Raw genomic sequence first — 24,660 nt, forward strand, 5'->3', positions numbered from 1 at the left:
CCCGCGTTCCCGCTCCGAGCGCTCCGCTCCCCGGGCCGCGCTCCCGCAGGCAGCGGCGCTGGGCTGGGAGCTGCCCACGCCAGGCACGGGTTGATCAGCCTGCTACCCGGCCCTTCCACACGTGTTTCGTGTTGCATAGTGCACTGGATCCCGACAAACCAAACCACATCTTAGCTTCTCAGCTGCCACGTGTACGTGATACATAACTTCAGCTGTTCTTAAAACCATCTTGTGTTGATATCCTAAGGCTTTTCTGCCAACCTGTTTCACTAGCTAAGGACAGTGAGGCACTGAAGGTGTGGAGTTATGAATACCAGACTGGGGGTAGAGACTTAATAAGTTTCTTCTTGCTGCACTGTAAATTTGTTCATAACCTACTCTAGATGGACAGCATACTTTCTTTGTAACAGCAGCGTTAGACTAATATTAAGCAAATTAGACTGCTGTAACAGAGCATAGGTTGAAAAGATTCCTCCCTATGAGAGATAAAATAGGATTTTACTCCAGCCCAAAAGAACTAGGGGGGGTAAATGAACGAAAAGTGTTCATTCTGGTTTCTACTTGTTGTTACGTATGGTTTAGATACAATTTATTTGATCTGTTCATTGCACCCGTTAAGTGCTGTTGGGAACCGATAAAGAAGCAATGCTGAATACATAACCAAAAAAGGAGAAAAATAAGAGGGGAGAGGAAAGAAGGGTAGGTGTTGGGGGGAGAGAGTTAAGTCCCTAAATATGCTACCATTGGGAAAGGGGGCAGGGACCCTCCCCCCCGTCGGCTGTGAAAGAGTGTAAGAAGGTTATCATTGAAGCAAAGTGTTCTGTGTTTTCACATGCAGGAGGAAGGGAACATGCCTTGTTCACATGAATATTTCTTTTTTGAAGACGTTGTCCCCTGTTAATTCTATGGAAAAGTGAGTTACCTCTCAAATCCCTGAAGGAGAGAAAGAAGCCAGTAAAACCCCATTACCATTCCCATTACCAGCCATGTTCATGACTTTACACGGGTGTGCATTCATTTCTAAAATTCAAAACTTTTCATTGTTTTTCCTTTGTATGGTTCATCACATACAAAAAGGCTATGCAAGGAAGCAGGCACAAAAGTCCACAACTCCAAAATTACAGAGAGAACCTGCTGGTTATGGTGTCATCAGGACTTTGGAAAGTTAAACTTACCTGGAGGAAAAGAGGTACAGGTTGATGGTGTACAGCCAGGTTTGCAAGATGGCTTGCAACCATCTTGTAGCACCTATCCTCTACATCCAGCCCCAGCATACTTTACTGGAAGCATACCTAAGTATTGCTTTACTTCAGTTGCTACATTCATTCAGCACAGAATATAGCAAGCAACCCACCTGCATGTTATCTTAGAAAAGCATACAAACATAGGGGCATCTGAAGCAGCTGTAGACCTAGGATGTCAATGCCAAATATTGACAACTGAAAATGATATGAAAATCGTTATCTAAAGGTTAATTTACATAGTTTCCAATGTAACAATGTAATATTATAAGATACTCTCAGGTTTCAGTTCCAGAAGAAACCGCCTCCTGCATTTCTATCATGCAAATAAGGACTTAGGCAAGATTTTTGTATGTTTTGGGACTATGTATCTAGCAAAGCTAAAGTTTGATAGATAAGTTTTTATAGATCATATTCAAGTAACAAAGGGAAAAAAACCACACACTGCAGAGACTGTCTTCTGATTCATAAAACATCCAAACATCAATCAAATTACTGTTGCCTAGGGCTATGCCACTGGTAATGTTTACTCAGTTTTTCACGATATACCAAATGGTTTCTGCTTGAATACATTGGATATTGAAAACAGTTAAAGGTAAGGAATCTGATTTGACAATTACTACCTTAATTAATAAGGATCAAAATATTTAGATGAATGCTTAGCTTTCAACACACACAAAAAAAGTAATGTTACAAAATGGAAAGTATCATCAGCAAGGAGGCAGTGAGGTGTTTTCTCGAGCTTAGTAGTATTACTACTACTTAGTACTTGCTTACTACTCTTCCTACTCCTCTTCTAACTCCACCCCACTCCTCAAGTGGCACAGCTTAGATAAACTTCTCCAAGTAAACTTACAAAATTTTAAGTCTACATCCACTGGCTTCCCATCATTAACTAGATGGTTGAGCTTGACACAAAGGGAAATTAAATTTGTCAAGGACTTCCCCTCATGAGCCCTTGCTGTTTGTGACAAATGACTGCATTGTCACTCCACTGTTTTTCAGTAACTGCTGGATTGCCTTATCCATAGTTTTACCAAGCACTGCAGTGAGACTGGTAATCCTGTAATTACCAGCCTTTCTTCTCACCTTTCTTGAAAACTGGGACAGTATTTGCCACGTGAAGAAGACTGGGACCTTTCCAGACTCCCAGGGCAGCTGAATAGTAAGGGAGAGAGATCATGCAATAACATCAGCCACTTCTCTCAGTACTCTGTGATCACTCCCATTGGGGCCCATAGATTTATGCACATTCAGCTGAAGAAGCCTCAAACAAGTTCAGACTCAGCTGGGGAGTTCATTGTCCCTCTAGTCATGGCCTTCTTGGAGACACCTGTGTGGATGCCACAGCCTATGACCTGTGCTGAAGACACAAGTGAAGAAGGCATTCAATCCCTCTGCTCTCTCTACCTCCCTATTTGTGAGGTAACTGACCCCATCAAGCAATGGACCAGTTATCTTTGATTTAAATTTTTATAAGTTTGCTTCAGTTTCTTATTTCTTAAACACTCTACATATTTTGATCATAATGTTAGACAGCAAGTAGTTCAGTATTTTCTAAAATAATGAGAGTTTTCATGTTGTTAGTTATCTGACCTTGAACAACTCAAACAATACAACTTAGTAAATTCTAGCAGCATGGTCTTCAAGCCTATATGTTGAAATGCCTTCAAGAAATTAGAATGTATACATGATCTGGCAATAAAAGTTTCACTCATTGGTGGAATTATTCCAGGGAAGATATCACTGTCTTTGCTGGGGATGTTCAGTTGAAGCCTTGACAAAAGCAGCAAAATGACCAACCAGCTCATCTCTCCGTTTCCCCCATGTAATTCAGGTGCCTGAAAACAGGAAGTTTTAATTCACTATTCTTTTGAATCCTAGTCTAATTCTGGTGGCATTTGTTTAGAAAAGCCTCTTTTCTGGTTACATTCCATACCAACTATGCTCCTGAGCCACACATTCTGGGGTAAGGAGGTATTCCTTCTTTGCAACAAAGAGCTGCAAGAATGTTTCCTATGAAAAGCACATTAAAAGAACAGTAACCGACATGCTTTCTGTCTATAACTATCTGCTCTGGGGCAGTGTAATCTATTAACTGTATTTCAAAGGCAAATCAACCTGGTTATTTCCAAATGACCTACAAGTCAAGGATGATGCCATGTGCAATAAATGCTCCCTTTCCCATATAAGCAGATTAATATCCTTTCCCAAAACAGGACACCCAGCACTACATCTCCTCCAATACAATGCATTATTAATTATTTTAAGTATTCCAGTTTATTACACTCCATCTTAATATTCCAAAATACTAGATTCGGGAGCATAGGATAGTGCATTAAAATTATCTGGAAATTTAACTAGTTTTTATATAAATCAATCACTTTTTTCACTTGCAGAACAAAAATATTTATGGTAGGCACTGCTGTAAATCATTTCAAACATTCACAAGCACAAGAGAACACTACAAATTCTTACCTGGAGCTTTTTTTTCCTATTTTATTCAAGCTGCAGCCTACTTTAAAAACAAAAAAGTTTTATCTTAATATTGTAATTAAATAAAATCAGAACGTGAACAACAGGCACTACACTGGTAATAACAGTATCTTTTCCTAGCTCCTCTGTAACTTATTTATGTTGGTACCGAAAAACTTGCATAATGTAAAAAAATCTTATTAAATGTGAAAAAATAAGCAATCATTTTTCAGAACAAAAACTAACACTCACAAGGAACAGGCAAGTCTGGCAAGTTTGTCACCTGAACAAATAGTAGCTTTCAATGCAGAGGTAGGAAGTACTGTGGAACTCAAAATACAACTTGTCAGTCATGTAAGTCTTCCAAATTTCATTTTAGTAGTCTTAGACATCAAGATCTTAATAGAATTTGTGTTTTCATATTTTCAACCCATTTCCATTTCTGTAGAGGATACCCCACATTTGTTTCCACATCTACTTTGGCAAATTCACTTGAAAAACAACATGAATAGTAAATGTCATTAACACATCAAACTTCCGTAAAATAGAGATACATAAAACAAACTGGGTTGGAAGAGATCTTTAAAGGTCACCTAGTCAAACAACCTTGCAACAAGCAGAGTACTTCTTCAACTAGATGAGGTTGCTCAGAGCCCCATCCAACCTGACACTGAATGCTCAAAGACATGGAGCAATTACCAATTCTGGGCAACCTGTTCACCACTCCCATTGTAAAGAACTTCCATAGGTTTAGTCTGCATCTACCCTCTTTATGTTTTAACCATTACCCTTATCCTGTCACAATAGGGCCTGCTAAAAAGTCTGTCCCTGTCTTTCTTATCAGCTCCCTGCAAGTGCTAAAAACCCACAATAACGTCCCCCTGGAGCCTTCTCTTCCCCAGGCTGAGTAACCGCAAGTCTCTCAGCCTGTCTTCACAGGTGAGGTGCTACAGTTTTCTGATCATCTTCATGCCCCCCGCCTCTGGGCTCACTCCAGCAGGTCCTTCCTGTGCTGGGACCCCAGAGCTGATACAGCCCTGCAGGTGGGGTCTCAGCAGAGCAGAGCAGAGGGGCAGAATCCCCTCCCTGGCCCTGCTGCCCACGCTGCTCTGGATGCAGCCCAGGACACGTTTGGCTCTCTGGGCTGGGAGTGCCCATGGCTGGGTCATGTCCAGCCTCTCACCCACCAGCACCCCCAAGCCCCGCTGGGCAGGGCTGCTGTGATCTCTTCACCACAGCCTGGGCTGAAACCAGGTGCAGCACCTTGCACTTAGTCTTGTCAAACGTCAGGAGATTCTCATGGACCCCTTTCACAAGTCTATCCCAGGTCCCTCTGAATGACATCCCATCTTCTAGGTGTGTCAACTGCACCACTTGACTTGGTGTCATCTGCACACCTGCTGAGGATGCACTTGATCCCCTGTCAGAGTGATTGAAGATATTGAATGGTAATAGTTCCAATACAGATTCCTGAGGGACACTGCTCATTTATCACTGATCTCCATCTGGACATTGAGTCCTTGAGCACTGATACCCTCTGGATGCAAACAACCAACCAAATTCTCATCTACTTAAGAGTCCAACCATCAAATCCATTTCTCTCCACTTTAGATCCAACTGATCACAATTTTAATCTAATGTTTTCCTACACTTCTGCTAGTCACACATCAAACTTGAAAGCACGGAAATGGCTACCTACTATAGACATGAATACTGCCAGTAGGAATTAAGAGTATGCTTCTTTATGCCAAGGCTGGTGGTTTTCAAGCCATAGAAAACCATGCTGCCAAGAGAAATGTGCTCCTTCAACTCCAAGCAATACTGGTTCACACAATAAGGAGGCTCCAAGATAAACCTCCTGACCACCCCAACTCCTGAAAATTAATTCTATGTGAAATCTAAGAGATACTGCCTGATTAAGCCACACAATTAAAAGAAGGGCACCGATTTCCTAAAAGACAAAAGAAGGTTCGGGTCTATTAACACAAACAAAATTTAAAATAAAAATAAAAATAATTAAATAAGCAGCAAGGAAACTACAAGTTTGAAGTTTGCTTGAACATGTTTCTCATTATTATGTTATCATTCTAAGTATTCAAAACTAGTAAATCCCAGTTACTAGTCAAGAACATACATTGTCCACACAGTAATTTAAGGGCAGACCAGACAGCACTCCACGCTTTTCAGTCACAATTGTTAAGATTTTAGGTAGAACTTGCAAAACTATTCTAGCTGCTATCTGCTTTTTAACGTCAAACATGACCAAATTAATTTTGCAAGAAATTCCTGTTATGAGAAATTCCAGGCCTGGGGAAAATTCAAGGCATGGAACAGGTTAAGAACAAAGTTCTACCCTAGTATCATACTACATATACTCAACAGCATTTGGCACACCTCTTTCCAATGCAGTCATATTGATCCAGCCCTGCTTGAAGTTAAAATATACCACTATCCTAGCATTCAAACAACAGACTCAAATTCCATCATACTGCGCACATTGAAAGTGACAGAAACACACAAAAATTTAGTTTTGATATTTAACTTGAATTTTTCTTACTGGTGTGCACTTCACTCATTACATTATGCATCATTAAAAAAATTAAACTAAACTTTTACAATATACATAAGCATGCACTTCTTGAGTCAATCTGCTGTGCACTGTGAATGCATGGTAATCTTAAATGGACATGAAGCAGGGAGAGAAAAAGCAATGTAGTCAAGTGTTACCAAATGTGTATCCTGTTTTCTTTGCTTTTCCAATGTTGTGAGATTGGCTATTAACCTTAAATAAGGACAGTGACACATTAAAATTACACAAACATCAATTATTTTCTGGGAAATAAAAACAGAAAACTGTTGACTGCTGACAGTACTGAACACACAACTGTATCAAGATGGTGCTGGCCAGACACCAGGCAGCCAACAAAGCTGCTCTCCCACTCACCTCTGCAGCTGGACAGAGGAGAGAAAATATTACAAAGGATTCATGGGTTGAGATATGGAGCAGTAGAGATCACTCATAAAATACCATGATGGGCAAAACAGGCTCATCTTAGAGATATTAATTACATTTATTACTAAACAAAAGTAGAGCAGGACAATGAGAAGTAAAAGAAACCCTTAAAAACACCTTTCCCCCACCCCTCCCTGCTTCCCACCTCCATCTCCTCCCCCAGTGGCACAGAGGCAGGGAACAGGGGTTAGGTCAGCTCAGGACCTGTGGCTTCTCCCACTGCTCAGGGAGAGGAGTCCTTCCCCTGCAGCACCGTGGGGTTCCCTCCCACGGGAGACAGATCTCCATGAACTTCTGCAGTGTGAGTCCATCCCACGGGCAGCAGTCCTCCCCAGAGTGCTGCAGCTCACACTTGAGTGCTGTGGCTCACACTTCCACGGGGTGCAGTCCTCCAAGGACAGGCTGCTCCAGCCTGGGAGCAGGGCCCCTCTCTCCATGGGTCTCCCATGGGGTCACAGCCTCCTCTCCTCCCCATGCTGGAGCATCCACCTGCTCCAGCATGGGGTCCTCCATGGGCTGCAGATGGATCTCTGCATTCCCCATGGATCTCCACGGGCTGCAGTGGCAGGGCTGTCTCACCATGGGCTGTCTCACCATGGGCTGCAGGGGAATCTCGGCACCTGGAACATCTCCTGCCCCTCCTTCCTCACAGGCCCTGGTGTCCACAGGGTGGTTGTTCTCACATCTTCTCACTCTGCTCTTCTCTGGCTGCAATTACAACTGCACAATAACTTTGTTATCACCATTTCTAGTTGGCCCAGCCTTGGCCAGCAGCACATCCATCTGTGGAGCCACCAGGGACTGGTTCTGCCAAACATGAAGAAAGCTTCTGGCAGCTTCTCACAGAAGCCACCCCTGCAGCCCTGCTGCTACTGAAAATCAGGCCATATAAATCCTTAAGTTGTGTAACTCTGAAATAAAACTTTAAAACTTTAAAACTAAATTGTTTGAAAAATATTGTATGGACAATCTTGAAAATGTCCTCTTTCTCTGTCTTCAGTAATCAAGCCTATTCAGCAACACAGTTTAAAAAACATAACTTCAACATAGAGAAGCTTATTTTGAAAGTCACTAGTATAAGAAGTTACCAGGAGAATAGGTCATCTTTCAAGTTCACAATTGTGAAATTTTTTGTGATGGGTGTCAGAAATTCATATTTGTTTCAATGATCTCTGTAACACCATTACTTTTGTTCTCTTCTAGACAGGTATCTTTTTTCTTAGTAAAAGTAGCAAACAGTGTATCCATCATTCCCAGAACTTCTAGTAGTTCTTCTTGATAGTCAATTTCTTTTCCAATGGCTTCCTGAAGTTTCAAGAACTGTTTATCAACTATTGCTGACTGCCCAACCACAGGCTGATAAATATCTGTAGAGAAAAATATCAGTTAAGAATCCATAGATGTAGAAAAAGGAAAAATTGTATTTGATAGTTAGAGATACATTTAAGGATTCTAGCACAAATCCAATGTTCTGAAAAAATAAGGTAACTTTAATGTTGTCTGTTCTGAAAGCAGTGGTTGCATGTAATTACAGGGGCAGTATGTCAAACAGAAACTGAAGTTTTTATGACTTCAAATACTATTTTTACCTCACTGAATAAGAGAGTAATAAATACTAATAAGAAGAAACATATAGTATCAAAGGTACTTAAAGACAACGAGGAGCTTCCAGCAGCCTATGCAAACTGAATCCTGACTATGGTCAAAGTTATCTGGAAATACTCCTTTTTAGGATCATTCTCTTGACACTAAATCCATACACAGAAACAAAGCCATAAGGGTTTGGTTTCTTAAAAATGTAGCACTTTCAATCTTATTTCAAATATTTAGCAAGCTAGCTATATGGCTCTGAGAATCTTTTTTTGTGTTGTCTTACCAGTGATCATATCAGCAACAGTCACCAGCACAGGAGTAAATCTAGGCTCAATCACACGCCTGCAAAATTAGAAGACATTCCAATTTTACATGTTTTGTAAAATTTTGTACTGCACTGAACCAACAACAAGCAGCTTTCTCACATAGGCATACAGACAAATTTTTCACGATAAAGAGACGTCACAGAACAGCAGTCAGAGATGCAAGTCAAAAAAACCCACATATGCGGTATTTACCCTCCTCCTTTCAGGAAGGCAATGGGGGTTGAAGGAGCGTCAAAAAGCCTTGAGTGCATAAAAACACAAGTTTCATCACAGAGACGGAAAATAACAGACTACAGGTAGAGTGTCTGGCAAAGAAGTAGAATCTCTCATACTATCAGCAAAACTGTGCTGTGCTAACAGGTAAACTGTTTCAAACCTATCCCAAAACCTTGGTATTGGAACAGAAGAGGCATGTGAGATTTCAGGAGTACCTGTGCTCTACCCGTGATTTGTTTAAACTCTGTGGGAAGTCATCAGGAAATAGAACTGTCAAAATAGTCAGAAGGAACTCATGCTAAAATAATACCTTGCCACAAAGGTAAGCAGGAGATTAACTTGCTTCTCGTCCCGGCCTGCAAGGGCACTTCTCAGTGTTCCTCTGCGATGTAGTTCCTGCATGACTGCAACCGTGACTTCAGGAGTATGAAGCATGATGGGTGGCTGGACACACGTAAGAAGAGTTTAGTACCAAAGCAGCATCTTTACACACAACACACAGGGCTGGTGTTAGCAAAGCCAAACAGAACCCAACCTAGATTCCCTCCTAGTTATACACTAAAATAAAGTTAGTATGACATACAGGGAAAATTAGCATTAGGTGTCAGCACAAAACTCTGTCAAGAAGAAAAACCAGTGCCTCACCTCCAATACTGCATCAAGAGCCTTGGAAGATTGAAAACTCCTCAGCAGCTTATCGTATTTTCTCAAAACACGTTTTACAGGTTTGCTGACACAGAAATCTTCCTAGAATTAAAAAAAAAAAAAAAGAGTTCAGAGTAAGACAAATACACATACACACTTACACAATGGATTACATATATTACCATGAATAATTTTACATATTCCCTCCCTTCCCTTTCTCCAATTTAGCACCTTCCAAGAAACCAATTTTTCAGAAACGTTTCAGCACATATTTTTTTACCACATCATACCTGTTTTGGCATGTAAGTTCTTCCTTTCACATAGGTTCTATATGCTGGTTGTCTCTTCTTTTGAGTGTTTTCACTCTTTTCTTCTGGTTTTCTGTGTTTAACATTCAGCACCCCATTGGTCATGCCTACAACTATGGTTTCATCTTCAGGCTAGCACAACAAAATCAGAGTTAGGACCCAGTGTTTTATTTGTGCTCTCTCATGCATGCATGCTCTATCATACACAATTTTTTTTTTATTTTTATGCTTCATGGTAAGGTTCAAATCACAGTATCATAGATGACTTAAGGTGGAAGGCACCTCTTTGAGGTTCTGTGATTGAATACTTTGTTCAAAGCAAGAGACAAGGCTATGCTCATAAGCAACATTATAGATTGACTAATGAATCAAACTCAATTATGCACTAACATCCTTCTGTAACTACCAAATTTTGTTTTTTCCAATGGCATGCAACTACCTTTGGCTATTAGGTACCATACAGCAGGCATGAACAGAACCTATGAGAAAGCAAAGCTATAATGGAACAGCAGGATTTTGAGAAACAACTGAAAGTTGTTCAAAACACCAGTCCTTGGCATATGTCATTTCACTTATATAATGAAATGGGTATAAATTTCAGCAAGAAAAATGGTGGATGCCCCATCCCTTGAAGTGCTTAAGGCCAGACTGGATGGGGCTTTGAACAACCTGGTCTAGTGATGTCCTTGCCCAGTGCAGAAGGGGCTGAAACTAGATTACTATATAACCTTTCCAACACAAGCAATTCTATGACATGATAACAGCCTATAAAATTATAACAGGTATAGATGGAGATCAGCTGGTGAATGGCTCATTTAAGGGCATCAGCTGAAGCTTATGAAGATTCAAGTGGAATAAAAGGAAGTAACTCTTCACACAAGTGTCAGAAATGTGGAAGTCCTTGACAAGGAATCTAAAGAAGGTCTCAAGTTCAATCAAGCTCAAGGAGAGACTGAATAGGCTTACACAGTAGAAATTAATTGAATTACACCAAAACTACATTTTGATGAGTTCATTTCTCATCTGAAAATGGAATTTGGGACAATATCATCACGCTTGCCCTGCGTTTAGTTTTCTATATGCATTTACTTATGGCTGGCCGTAGTTGGAAGCAGCATCTGGAATTAGACCCACCTTTGGTTTGACTAAGTAAAGGCATTATAATGTTCTTGTATGCCCATTTAAAATTCAAAATGTTTAGTCAATAGAAAACAAGATTATGTTTTAAAAGTTGTATTATACACACTCTAGAGATGCTAAACTACAGGTATTGCATATTTTGCAGATGCCACAGGGTCTTAAAAGGCTATGGATTCTGTACTCTTCACTTCAAAAGAAAAAATATTCTAAGTTTATTTTAGCTCAGCTCCCTAGGTAATCTGGTAGGAAATTAAGATACTCCCCCCCCACACTTTCTTCTACATTCCAGAAAAGCAGGAAAATATAAAGTAGTAAAGGTACTAAAGATCCCTCACAGGCCCATTCACATGTCCTTCAGAGGCTACATAAGGGGGTACTACATGACCACAGTGTAGTTTAAAAACTGGTGCTAGCCTCCAAATTTCTGGCCAGGAGGTCACTTATCCACTGGAAATCAAGTGCTTTAGAGAACTGTAAGAGTCTCTGCTGTCTGCCTCCAAGACATGCCTTCAAAAACAAATTTATGCTCACACCCTTCTTCTTTCTTCCTCAGACCAACCTGACACCACCAACTTTTAAAGCAAGTTCACACCCTATTCTAAATTTCTCAACAAATTAACTACTTTTTGTTTGGATTTTTTTTGCTGCCATGCAAGAGGACTTACACCATTCCTGAAAGGTAAAAGGTGAGTACAATCTTCTTAAAGGACTTCCCTTCTAAAGTGAATACTTTCCCTATGATGTACACTGTCATTTATAAACACAAGATTTTGTACTGATCTAGTCAGGTAACATGGTATTTGATTCTATTACATTCAAAACTTCTTAGTGTTTGTTACTCAGGAATAACATATTCAATCACCCTACTTTGCATGCATGGCATTCTTTGGGAACACCCAGTAGCTGTGAAACCAACAATTATTTACTTCAGTGACTTAAAAGGTATCAGGAATTACCTTGTTTAAGAAGACCTCTAATGCACTTACCGACAACGCAAGACTGAGGATGGATGTTGCATAGTTGAAGCTGTGGACTACTTTGTAGGATGTAGTACTGTAGATCTTCACATGCCTACACAGAAGAGCACAGTTAAAAACACTGTTAGTAAAGCTCTACTGTAGTCAATTCACAGGCATTTCATCACTCTCACCTTCTACAGATCATTTAAGGAAACTGAGTATTAATACAATGCATTTCTCAGACTACCATTGAGCTTCTTAGGTAATACTCCTGCAACAGTAATATTCTTAAAGGTAAAAGGTATCCACAAGTCAAGTTGGGATTGCTGCTGTCCCAAAAGAGGTGAAAATGGGTCGAGAACAGAAGAAGAAACCAAAGGCTACTTGGTTTAGTGTACTGACTATTTGAATTCAGAAATGCATATTGGGAAAACACAAAGAAAGCATCTCTTCAAATTTGTTCTTAAATTTTAAATACAAGATCTACTAGCATTTTCTGGGAGTAAATCCATAGATGTTCTTGTATCAAGGTGCCCCTTAAGGATTTGGTTGGAAGCATGAAATGTTTAACTAATTGGAAAACAAAATGTTATCCTACAAGGATAAAATTTAGTGTTATGTAATCATAATGCCTGAGGAATGCTAGGAAATACAGGAGGGAGAGGAAAACAGATCCACTTTCATTTCAGATCACTTCATATTTCTAATGTCTCAGAGACAAAACATCAAGTACCAGTACTCATCAACTGAAACCAAACAAAAAAGCAAAGAGGTCATGTTCACAAGCACTCTTGGGTACAAGAAACAACAGCAAAGAGACACGAAAAACAGGCTTTTAACAAGTGAATACTAATAGCTATTAAAACAGTATAAAAATTAAGAATAGTTAATTTACAAAGACTGGAGAAGTCAGTTTAGAGATTTAAAGAACTGAACACTTAGAAGTTCCCCATATGCATTCCCAAACAGCACACACAATCCTTTATTGATATACAGATTAGTGAGAGGAAAAGATTAAGGTGTATCATAGAATCATAGCAGAGTTTGAGTTGGAAGGAACCTTTCAAAGTTCATTTAGACCTGCAAAAGCAGAGACAGTAGGTACCTTGGCCCCAAACCATATTCTCAAATAAAGCCCAAAACCACACACAGGTTAACAGTGATGTCTTCAAAGAAAAAAAGTCCTAAACAATGCAAACATAAGGAAGCCACAAAATTTACCAACCTGTCCAGGGATCCTGACAATAACCTTTGTCCAGAGCTGTTCAGGCACAAACAAGTTACAGTTTTATGGTGATTTTTAAGTGAAACTAGTAACTGTCCACCTTTTAGTACATCCCAAACTTTGACATATCGACCTCCTGTGAAGAGGAAGGACACAAAAGAGTCTTACATTTATGTTTCTCTGAAGAAGTTTTCACAGAATGATGCAGTATCTCCTTCACAGGTACCTTTACTTCCTAACAGTTTTCTGTACCCACTCACCATCGTCTTCCATTCTATCTCCTGGCACAAGCCTGCTCTTTTTTTAGGCCATTCTGAATGGAGCTGAATGACTCAACCATTCTCCAACCATATTCATTACAAAACAAAAAAATAATCTATAAACTACAGGATTACAGCACTTCTGATGCAACAGCAACAAGAGACTAAAAAAGCTTATCAATATGAAGAGAAAGACACAGTCCCATCTTTTCAAAACCTAAGTATGTTAATTCCTTCAATTTAGAAGTGGGCCAATTTGAGTCTGCAAATTGTTATTAAAAGTAACTTGGAGGGGGTGGAGGGAGGGGGGAGGGAAGTGGAAACTACAAGAATATCAAAGCAAAGACAAAAAGAAGAGACCCCCTACTTCCATCTGCCAGATAAACACAGATTCCTACAGAAGATACTTGAGAAATCCAACTATTTTACTACTTACCACGTAATTATCAAACTAAAACACCACACAAAAAATACGTAGACGAAGTAATTATCAAATGAGGACCACAGAAAAGATATTTGATTTTACAGAATTACCTGCAGATACTAAAAGTCCACCAGATGGAAACAGAAGCACACTCTCCACAGGATGGCCATGTTCTATTGTCAAGACACTACTCTTTGTTCGTGCATCAAACAGCTTCACAGTGTGATCATAGGAACCTGCAGACACCAGCATAAATCAATTTCATAATTTCAACTAGTTCAGGAACTAAAACAGCCATGTCCTACCATCTGAAGGAGTTCCTGGCTAATAGCAATAGTTTTAAACCATAAACGTAAAAACACCTTGTGATTTACTTTGCTTAGTTTTCAGCCTTGGGGCAACATAGATTTTCTAATTCTAGCCCTATCTACACATCAGTCTGTAAAAGTAACTTGTTTTAATTTTATTTCACTTCCATTAATCAAGTGTACTTGTAACAATAAATATCAAGCAACCTGATAAAACCTAGCCTCTTGTGCCTCTTGAAAAAAGGAATACTAGGTTGTTTTTCCCAGTTTCCCACAGACTGATACAAAGCTACTGCTAGGAAAACCAAAAGCAACTGGTCCCAAATAACTCCACATGACCTCATGCTTTTGAATCTGCCAGTTATGGACTGTACAGACTAGTGTCCTGCTTCAGAAACTTGGTACAACATTTCAGTCACTCCCAGCCAAAGAACACATTCACAGTATTTTCTTTCAAAAGTTCTGTTAACCCTAATAGGCTAAACCAAAAAGATGTTAAAACTCAATTCCTGCAGTTTCCCCTAAAACATCTGTGTCAAGCTTAAAAAGCAGGCAAAAAGAGGAAAACAACAAAGTAGGCATTGCATAGGCACACTGATCCTTTATGACTAAAATACAATAAACATGACCTTAATGCACCAAAAATAATCTTTCAGCATTTTTCTTCAATTCAATCCAAAAGAAGTATAAGCAGAAAATAAAACAAAACCTGTTATGAAGACATCTGCATTCACTTTACTTGCACAGCCGCATCTCACATAGTCAGTATGTTCACTGTAAGATATGATTTCTGTGGCACTTGGAATATCCCACAAATTTGATGAATAATCATCACCACCAGAAAATATTCGGTATTTGTCAGACAGGAAGCCCACTAGATGAACTGGTCTAGAAAACAAAGTCCACAATACCCAAAATTAAAATATATTCATGTTTCAAGAGAAGTTAGTCTGTATGAAGAGTTTATTAAAGTACTCTAACCTAGAATTGCAGTGTTTAATATTAGAACTTATAAAGCCTCACCTTATAACAGTAAATTTTAAGTCTGGCTGCTTTGAACTATCTTCTTGACCTTTAGAATCACTACTGAAGTTTTCATTATCACTGTAATATCCCAACAGATGTTGGCAGAACACGCAGGTGTGCACAGGTGTGCAGTTAATCTAGCCCTTAGAATGCAACACACAATTTGCAAACAGACCACAAACAGAAACGCTCTTGAGGTCAGTCTGGATACCTCCCATGGAAAGGGGGATTTTTGTTTTTCTATGCAGATAAAACACACATTAATCTTTCATCACACAGAAGTCTGCTGAAGCATTATCATTGTCTTTGCCTCACTGATACATCAGAACTCCTAACTTCTTCCCCATCCCACGATACCATTATGGACTTTTTCTGTCTTTTGAACTTTTTCTTAAGGGATTCCTGCTTTTCCTGGTGTATTTCTTCATTGTTTTTGTTTAGACACTTTTTAGAGTTCTTTTCCTACCAGCATCAAATAAAATGTGCTTAGCAATGAAATGTACTCACAAGACTAGCTACACAACTTAAGACACACCCACGTGAAATGGAAAATGTATTAACTCTTCTACATACTTTATTTATATTTAGAATTATTTAAAAATTCATTCTCATTTTTAATTTAACTTTAAAATCCACTTTCCAGTAAGAACAACACGAGACAGTCAAAAGCAACATAAATCAGTATTACTCAGATTTTCAGCAGCATGTGAAGCAGACACAGGACTGTAATTTCACACAAACACTGTATATTGCAGAGGCACTTGAACAGAGAAGATGGGGAAGCCCCTTCCCTAGCAGCGTTCAAGGCTAGGCTGCATGGGGCTCTGAGCAACCTGATCTAGGAGCAGGTGTCCCTGCCCTGTGGCAGGGGGGCTGGAAGAAGACAATCTTTAATGTCAAACCATTCGGTCTGTGATTGCGTCTGTGATATGCAAGTATAGCAAAGACGCTTACACCAGCAAACAAAGCAACCCAATTCTGCCTTACTTGGTATGACCCTCGAACTGCCTCAGCGGTGCTTTGCCGCTGACGTCGAAGAGGCAGATGCTGCCGTCCTCGCTGCCGGCGGCGAGCAGGCGCCCGTCGTCCCTGTAGGTGGCACAGTAGGCGGCGTCCCGGAAGCGAGAGAACGTCTTGATGGGCTCCTGGGAGTAACGGCCATAGATGTGGATCTGGGAAAACAAGAGCGCGTTACATCTCCCTGTGTGACACCAGCTGAAAGACAAGAGCATAAAAGCCTCGGAAAAGCCACTTACCCTAGAGGATGCGGTGACTGCGTAGTTATATGGCGGGACTGGGGAGAAGTCAATTTTATTTACTGCACCAAATTCCTTTATCTGAACAGGTGTCTAAAAAAATTGTGAAAAAGATCATTAAATACATAAGCACACCATCAAGTATGAAAACAGAAAAATAAAATGTTTTTTCCTACAAAGAACTCAACACTCCATTAGAATCAAAACGGTTCTTAGATACAATGGTAGTAAGTTTCACTTCTGACAGGCTACTCCTGCTCTGGTAATTTTTTTCCAATAGACGCATTAAAACTGACTCATTAATTATGTGTTTTGAGGTTAAAAAATAACCCATGCGTATTTAAAAAAAAATAAAATAATTGCACGAAAGCAGTAAAAAAGGCATTCTGGGCCAGTAACTGCGACTGTTGGGCCGCTTCCTCCTACCTTGTATCCCCGCCAGTACAGCGTGTCCTGCGTGATCTTCTCCCCGAGCTTGGGGCACGCCTGGACCACCACTGGCTTGTACGCGGCCATGACGCACGGGGCGCGGGCCGGGCCCGGCTCAGCGGGAGAGGCTCGGGAAGGGCCGATGGGCTCGGGGCACACGGAACACGCTGCGCCCCGGCGATGGCGGGCACCGCGCCTGCCGCGAGGAGAGACGCCGGGCACGCCAGAAGTGCGTCATCAGAGTGCGCCTCTCGCCGACCAATCGGCAGGGAGGCAAGGCCCCACTTCCGGCGGCGGCGGCGGCGGCGGCGGCTGGAAGCTGAGGTGAGGCTGGACCCGGACCCGGACCCGGACCCGGACCCGGACCCGGACCCGGACCCGGACCCGGACCGTGCGGGCGTCCCTCCCTCGGGCCTGTCCTCACGAACTGTCTCCAGAGAGAGGGGACAGCTGTAGGCGTGCCGGGAGCTGCGCGAAACGCGGCCCCACCCGAAGCTTCCCGCGGTATTGTGAGCAAGCCGCGGGTATTCTGGGATTACCTTTACCGGTTTAAAGGGGATTTGGTTTTTTTTCCTGCATAGGTGGTAGAAGCAATTTCTTTAACTCAGTATGCGAAAGGCATAAAGGAGCTTGAAGTCGCTTTAGCTTTTCCCTCAAGTATAATGTTTCTGGGGAATACTGTAATCTTCTTATAGCTTGTTTCTGGCTTGGTATAAATCTGGTTATAAATCACTAACTTGTGACAGCAACAAGGTTGATACTTTACCGGTGTTTTGACTGACAAAGCTAAATGCCATAACCTTAAATAAAGTTTGATTATTATTATTATTATTATTATTGTGCATTGTTTCACCAGAATGTTCTTAACCTTTGTTACATTTGTTCAGTTGCAGATTGTCCATAAAATTTGGCTTGGCTGGCCAGAATTGCTCCTGGCTGGAAACAATGAAGCATTATTTTGCATGAAACTTGTACAGGACTAAGATCATGGCATCTTCAACAAACTTAGATGTCGGTGCCCAGTTAATTGTGGAAGAATGTACCACAAACTACAGCCTTCCACCTATGCCAGACATTAAAGTGGAGCATCAGCTTGACACCAGCACAGAGGAAGGCCCAGCTCAGAGTGTCACCATGGGGATGAAATTCATTTTGCCCAATAGATTTGATATGAATGTCTGCTCACGGTTTGTGAAGTCTTTGAATGAGGAGGACAGTAAAAATATTCAAGATCAAGTCAACTCTGACCTTGAAGTTGCATCTGTCTTATTTAAAGGTTGAAGTTATGGTACAAAATATTATCTGTGGACTGTATCATCCTGTTATTATGTTTTCTTAAAAAACCCTTCTGCTTTATATGTGCTTTATATTGATAATTTTTCTAAGATGTGTTCCTCTAACGTTTTTATTATATGCTTGATGAATCCATCATTATTAGTGTTAAAATTTTCTCCAATACTAATTTTTGTACTGCATTTTAAATACATATATTAACTGAAAAATCAGTGGCACAAAAAGTCTCTTAAGTTATTAAGAGCTGATGCTAATTAGGAAAACAAGCTGCTTCTGTATGGCATGTCCTTCAGCAGTATCCTTTATAAAACACTGCTGAACACACTGTATCATCAGATTCAATGGCTTTCAGCAACATGCTGTATCTTTTCATGAGGGTGATGAAAGATAATGTGGGCCACATGTGTTTTGTCACTGTGGCTGTACAAAGCCTCTAGTCCTAGCAATGGGCTTGCCACTGTAGCTTCACACTGCTTGAAGGCAAATGCTGCTCCAGGTCTGGATCCCTGCAGCTAATCCAGCCATTGCTGGACAGCTTCATCGGAATTGATCCAATCTTTTTCACAGCTGAGGATATGGATACAGAGCAAAATTAGGACTTCCATCTACTTCCTTTTAACAATTGTGTTTTCTAGCACTTGCTGTCATATTTCAGACCATTAGTGGTATATCTTTTCATGAAGTTCATGTGACCTATTTCCTGTAACAAATGCAAAGCCAGGCCTGCTTTGAATTTTGATGGTTTTACTGACTTGTGTTGTTTGGCTGCAGATCAGCTATTGCAGGTTTCAATCTGTTTTGATTCTCTCCAAGTGCTTACTAGCAGAGATGCAGGTCTGAGTGACAGATTTACACCATCAGCAATAGGGTTGTTTATCTGAGGTAACATTTGTAAATCACTTAGAAGTAGTCCTGTAAATCCAGGGACCACAGGTCAAAATCTATGGTAGGTCTCTTAGAACAGTCAATTGTAGCTGTTTGACTGGCAAACAAAACATAATTTTGTTTTCTGTTACACTCTACTTCTTTTAATTAGTTCTCTCCCTGAATTTGTGCTTGCATTTATGATCCCAAAGTTCTCTATGGTGTTAATTCAGTGTGTTTGTTAATTAGCTTCTAGTCATTAATTACTGGTGCATAGTGGTGTCAAATCAATTAAGCCAATATGGAGTTTAATCCTTCAATATGTCTTCTCAGTATTTAATCTCAAAACCAAAAGCTGCTTTTGAGAATTAGAAGCCACAACAACATATAAATATATTCTGTAATAAAATGCTATTAGGTTCTAAGAGAAAGCAAGAGCAGTTAGTATGAATGAACACATCAGCAGTGAATGCCTTCCTGAATTCTAAGCAGTGACCTGCTGTTGCCTTTTATGTAAGTTAGTGTGGAGCCTGTCTTCCTGCTGGATGAGTATTCATCAGGCATCCATAATGCTATTAAAATTTTATCCAGGAGTGAGAAAAGCCCTGCTGAAGAAAGTTAATGAAGGTTGTCTCCACTCGTGTAGTGGACTGATTAGGGAACAGGCAAAGGGAGAGCAGGTACCTGAGTGCATGTCTGACCAGAGCTGTATCATGTTATTGCCTTGGAGAGTGTCTGTAAGAAGATGACAAGTTAAGTAAAGCCCTCTTACATAATAAATCCACACCAGGCATGTTGAAACATCTAGACAAAGGCTTCCTTCATTTAGAGGTGTCTCTGAGTGACATGCCATACTGAACATATGAACTGGCCTAATTATTTTATGCTAGAAATTAATGCAGCCCTTTATTCAGCTTTCACAGTACACAGGGGGAAAAGCACATGTCACAAAGCTTTCTTAACATGGATTTCAAATGACTTGTGATACTGGTGCTTTACAGTTTGACTTAGACTCTAGCTTGCTTTTAATGCTCTTATTCGTACTGAAATCCTCTCTTTTTTGTTCAATTTAGCTGAATGCAACAGCCACACTTCTCCTTCCCCTGGTATCCAAGTAAGACATGTTTATACTCCATCAACTACTAAGCATTTCTCACCAATAAAACAATCAACTACACTAACCAACAAACACAGGGGAAATGAAGTCTCTACAACACCTCTACTTGTAAACTGTAAGTATCCTTCTGCCTTTACTGTTAGTAATTACTTTGTGAACTCTGTGTTGGATTTATGCAGTTTTTGATTTGGTGTTGGAATGAACTTTAAGAAGAAAACACTGAGATAGTCTTGTCTAATTTCACATGGGTCCAACCATAAAATAGTCATCCACCTGATATATGGAATTCATGACTAAATTTTATTTTCCAGAAAGAAAAAAAACCCCTTACCTATACTTTCAAAATCAAGAATTAGATTCTAAGTTGTAAGTTAACGTACTTCATGCCTGTGTTTTCTGAACTTGTGCATCTTAAAATTAAACGGCTGGTAAATGCTGCAGGATACTTAAGATGTAACGTAAAAACAGAATACTGCAAGTGTTGTGATTGTCACAGATCTTGAAAATCAAGGAAGCATTGTTCTGGTGGGGTTTTTTCTGAATTGTCAAGCATTTCCTTTATAAATAGATATGCTGTAATTTACCTTACTTTGTCAGTAAACTATTTTCTCTATAAATTAAAAGTAATTTTTTTTAAAAGAAAAATGCTACTTGCATGGAAAAAATTAATCGGGAGCTGCAGTGTAGTCCACTGAACAAAATATGCCATCTTTCTAAATAAACTAAACTTTCATGTAGTGACTTGGAAGAGGACAGTGAACATTTACAGTTAATGTAATCATTAGCTAATTTTGTTACTACATCATGTGGATGATTTATCACATATAGCTTCCTGAGCACCTTTCAGGCTTGCTCCAAGTTGCAATTATCAAAACCATGCATCCATGCAGTTTTTTGTGGGATCGGAGGTTATTTCTTCATAACCTCTGAAATGACAAAAAAACCCACCGCAATCTTTGTTTTTCCTCTCTATATGTCAAGTTCTGTGTAGTTTTGTAATTCCACATTGCAGTAGTGAGAGTCACACTAGAGGCCTTCTTTGTTGAGTAGCAGGACAGGTCTTCTGGTGGTTCAAGTGTGATTTTTAAATTAAACATACTTAATTTTTCAAACTGTATTCATTTTCATTTGATAAGTGGGTCGTAAAGTAATCTTGAGTCACTGACTCAACAGCAGTGAAGAGAGCATGTTACTTTGTAAAGAGTTGATGTGGGAAGCATCCTTGCTTTCAAGAATGACTGCTGCATTGGTTTAAAAATTACCTAAATCTGTGAAAACTCTTTGGAAAATTTTCAGGTTTTAATAATAAGTTCAGAGCATAAGGTGAAATCATCTACACTCTGGATTCCAAGTTCTATACTGCTAAAACCAATGGACATATTATGCTCAGCTCTAAACAGAGCAGAATGAAAATTGGTGTCTGTAACACATGCTTTTGCTTCCTTTTTTGCAGCTTTATCAGTTCATCAGCTGGCTGCTCAGGGAGAAATGCTGTATCTGGCCACACGTATTGAACAAGGTGAGACAGAGGGAGGTTAAATGCCTTCTTTTTTCCTTTGAGCAATTTATATATTGTTGTGTTTGTTGTTTTCCCCAAAGCTATAAAGTCCTCAATAATGTTACAAACTGGAGGACATATGAGGTATCTGTTCTTTGCAGATGTGGACTATTGTTTTGTATCAGTCTATTACTCACTGTATGATTTGCATTTTAAATTAAATTATTAACGTTAATAGGAGTCGGTAAATCCCTTCCTCTCCCTGCTTTCTAGCTATATAGGTAATCCGTGGAACTAAGAAAGGAGTATGTTCTGTCACAGCAGTTTATTTTATTTTATTTTTAATTTATCTTTGTCATTTGAAACATATTTCTATTAATGGTGGCTTTCCAATTCTATTTAATCAATCAGCATAAAGACCTGCATGTTGCTAATTTAAGCCAAGGCTCACACCTGCAGTATAATAGAACTACACATTCTGAATAGTGTGGCATTTGTATGTCCGTAATACATGTACAAAATTTCAGCTCTACCTAACATATTTATTAATTTAGTAACATGAATAGTATATTCTTAATGCACTAATAGTAATCACCTATGCTTTCAGTGCATTCTTGTTGACATGTTTACTGGAAAAAAGATAATGAGTCACTGAGTCTAAATACTTTGTACTGAGCCACGTATATGAAAAGCAAATCAATTCTGGAGTGTGGGTAGCAGATAAAAGTGCTTATTTTGGTGCTATGATAAGCATGGAACTTTTAAAGTACTTAGATATTAAAAAAAAATATCCAGCTCAAATATTTGTCAGCCAATTGTTAAAAGTTCTCTTTTCTTCTTCCAGATGCACTTGATGTAGATGTTAATGGTTTTCACTGACCATCTTACTGATTACATGAACTCTGTGGGGAATGGAGTTGTTTTATCTGTATTGCTATACAAGTTCATTCTTTACAAAATTGTATAGCTCTATTTAAAAAAAAACGTGGTCTACAGTATAATACAGGATGTACCTCTTTATTTTTCAAATTTTTATTTTTTGTTCTTTATCTTCTCTTCAAAGGCGAAGCCCAGATTATGGACAACTTGTAATATTTCTGTGCAAAAACAGAGTTTGATTTATAGAGCTTTAAAACTTAGATTTAAAATTATTAAACTAAAGGCTAAAATTTTACTTTTGTTAATTGGATGTGTTTTTCTTTCTGGGACAGAGATACTACCACCATCACTGGGACAGAATTTTGTTTTTAGAATTAAGAATGATTTCTAGGTCACACTGGTTCCCAGTAAATAAATGTTACCATCAACACATTTCACCAGCTGGTACAGTGCAAGGAATTGTGAAATCCTTTTGAAAAGGATTACTAAGTTATGTATTTTTCTCTGAACAGAAAATTTAATCAATCATAAGGATGAAGAAGGATTTACCCCTCTGATGTGGGCTGCAGCTCATGGACAGATAGCAGTAGTGGAATTTCTCCTCCAGAATGTAAGGAAAAAAATCACAATTGATTTTTGAATTAATTTACTGTTTAGTTTGTTTTGCCTTCCTAAGTTTGTCAATGTTGCTATAAGCTTAAAAGTTTTAAAGTTAAGGTCTGTGTAAAACCTCAAATTTGCTTATTTTTTTTAATTGATAATTTATTTCAGGGTGCAGATCCTCAGATTCTGGGGAAGGGGCGAGAAAGTGCCCTCTCACTGGCCTGCAGTAAAGGATACACAGATATTGTCAAAATGCTGCTTGACTGTGGAGTTGATGTCAATGAGTATGACTGGGTAAGACTCTAGCTTGAATTTTGTCAGAGGGTGCTTTGGCCAGAAAATTGAAGTGGAACATAGCATTGGTCTGAGTTTAAAAGTTGTTCTACTTCTGAAATACCTGAGAGTTTCAAAACTTCCACAGGATAGGAAAAGTTAATGCTACTAGTTCTGACTTCTTGGCAGAAAGAGAATGAGACTAATGCTGACTTCTTGTAGAAGTGTGATCTTGAATAGTACACAAAAATGATGGAAGTTGTGAAGATCTAAAACAGAACCTCATTTTTATAAAACCTAGGAAGTCTCTTATTGGTACTTGGAAGTGTATTCGTGTGTTAAGGAATTACAGTTGCGGACTGCTTAATCACTAAGTGTCTGAAGCATTTCTCTGCTTTTGCAGAATGGAGGGACACCCTTGCTATATGCAGTACATGGGAACCATGTGAAATGTGTAAAAATTCTTCTCGGTAAGCCAAATGTCCAAACCAAATTATCAGTAATAGCATACAATCAGTTCTCATTGTCAGAAATACAAGATTCTATTCCTGTTTTACATAGAAAGTGGTGCTGATCCAACTATTGAAACAGATGCTGGTTATAATTCCATGGATTTGGCTGTAGCCTTGGGCTATCGGAGTGGTGAGTATTGTAAATGTAAACCCTTCTAAAAAAAATTAATTTTCACAGTTTCTCATTTATGTAGCTGCTGTAATGGCCTAGTAGAGGTTTTGCAGCTCTTAACATGTTACCTATCCAACAAGTCTTAATAATCTTAAAAGCATCAGGCCAAAATGGGTAGGAGCTTCCATTCTTGTTCCAGGAAGTCAGGTACTTAGTAAAAAAATGTCACTGACCTGGACTTGTATCGCTGGACACAGTTAATGGTGTTTAGGGCTGATGCAGACATGACTCAGACAAGGGGAGCTGAGTTGCTTCCTCAGCCTGTACAAAGGAGTATGTTACTGGACAGTGATAAGAAGCCTGCAGCCCTCCTGAACCCCTCACCCTACTTGACTGGCATGATGTTATGTAGTTTGGAAAACCTTCTTTCAGATCAGCTCTAGCTCTAGCTTTTCTTGGAGGCAGACAGTATTCAGTGAATTATACTATCTGGCTTGGTTATGGAAACCAGAAGCAAAGAAGGGACTCCTTGTTGGTTTATTCCTTCATTGCTGCTGTCATTTTGAAAGCTGTGAAATGCCTGCCATTACAGAAAAGAATAGAATCAAAAATTAAGGCCAGCTCACTCTCATGTGTCTGTATATGCCTCTCCAAGCAGAGCCTTT

The 24,660-nt window shown here is 39.5% G+C and overlaps 2 protein-coding genes across 6 annotated transcripts in view; one reads left to right on the forward strand and one right to left on the reverse strand.

Moving 5' to 3' along the window:
• Nucleotides 1-5,766: 5,766 nt before the first annotated feature.
• On the reverse strand, nucleotides 5,767-17,061 carry UTP15 (UTP15 small subunit processome component). 2 transcript variants are annotated; one of them, XM_015652279.2, is made up of 12 exons: nucleotides 16,842-17,060; nucleotides 16,416-16,508; nucleotides 16,147-16,331; nucleotides 14,843-15,021; nucleotides 13,936-14,061; nucleotides 13,142-13,277; nucleotides 11,944-12,028; nucleotides 9,800-9,949; nucleotides 9,510-9,611; nucleotides 9,175-9,308; nucleotides 8,606-8,664; nucleotides 5,767-8,096 (listed from the first exon to the last, which is right to left on the reverse strand). In XM_015652279.2, the coding sequence occupies exons 1-12, from the start codon at nucleotides 16,929-16,931 to the stop codon at nucleotides 7,873-7,875; spliced, it is 1,563 nt and encodes a 520-aa protein (XP_015507765.1). In that variant the 5' UTR covers nucleotides 16,932-17,060; the 3' UTR covers nucleotides 5,767-7,872. The 2 variants fall into 2 exon arrangements, with proteins under 2 accessions (XP_015507765.1, XP_015507764.1); XM_015652278.2 differs by having other exon boundaries at nucleotides 16,147-16,508; nucleotides 16,842-17,061.
• A 52-nt stretch (nucleotides 17,062-17,113) lies between these two features.
• Nucleotides 17,114-24,660, forward strand: part of ANKRA2 (ankyrin repeat family A member 2) — a 9,298-nt gene continuing 1,751 nt past the window's right edge. Inside the window, exons 1-8 of one of the 4 annotated variants that reach the window (XM_015652284.1) lie at nucleotides 17,114-17,168; nucleotides 17,732-18,120; nucleotides 20,075-20,233; nucleotides 21,572-21,637; nucleotides 23,008-23,105; nucleotides 23,267-23,392; nucleotides 23,775-23,841; nucleotides 23,933-24,013. In XM_015652284.1, coding sequence (XP_015507770.1) covers nucleotides 17,832-18,120; nucleotides 20,075-20,233; nucleotides 21,572-21,637; nucleotides 23,008-23,105; nucleotides 23,267-23,392; nucleotides 23,775-23,841; nucleotides 23,933-24,013 — 886 coding nt within the window. In that variant the 5' untranslated portion in view covers nucleotides 17,114-17,168; nucleotides 17,732-17,831. Of the gene's footprint in view, nucleotides 17,169-17,232; nucleotides 17,369-17,731; nucleotides 18,121-20,074; nucleotides 20,234-21,571; nucleotides 21,638-23,007; nucleotides 23,106-23,266; nucleotides 23,393-23,774; nucleotides 23,842-23,932; nucleotides 24,014-24,660 lie in introns of those variants that run through there. The other 3 variants (XM_015652287.2, XM_015652285.3, XM_015652286.3) reach the window with 3 other exon arrangements.

This window comes from Parus major, chromosome Z (genome assembly GCF_001522545.3).
Source record: "Parus major isolate Abel chromosome Z, Parus_major1.1, whole genome shotgun sequence".
NCBI lineage: Eukaryota > Metazoa > Chordata > Aves > Passeriformes > Paridae > Parus > Parus major.

What these genes read in the sequence shown, in the direction of transcription:
- UTP15 (XM_015652278.2), bottom strand. Translation starts at nt 16,931, where the DNA reads ATGGCCGCGTACAAGCCAGTGGTGGTCCAGGCGTGCCCCAAGCTCGGG. An exon ending in TCCTCAGTCTTGCGTTGTCG is followed by an intron (nt 9,950 to 11,943) that starts GTAAGTGCATTA and finishes TTGTTGTGCTAG; the next exon opens with CCTGAAGATGAAACCATAGT. An exon ending in GAACTTACATGCCAAAACAG is followed by an intron (nt 9,612 to 9,799) that starts GTATGATGTGGT and finishes TTTTAATTCTAG; the next exon opens with GAAGATTTCTGTGTCAGCAA.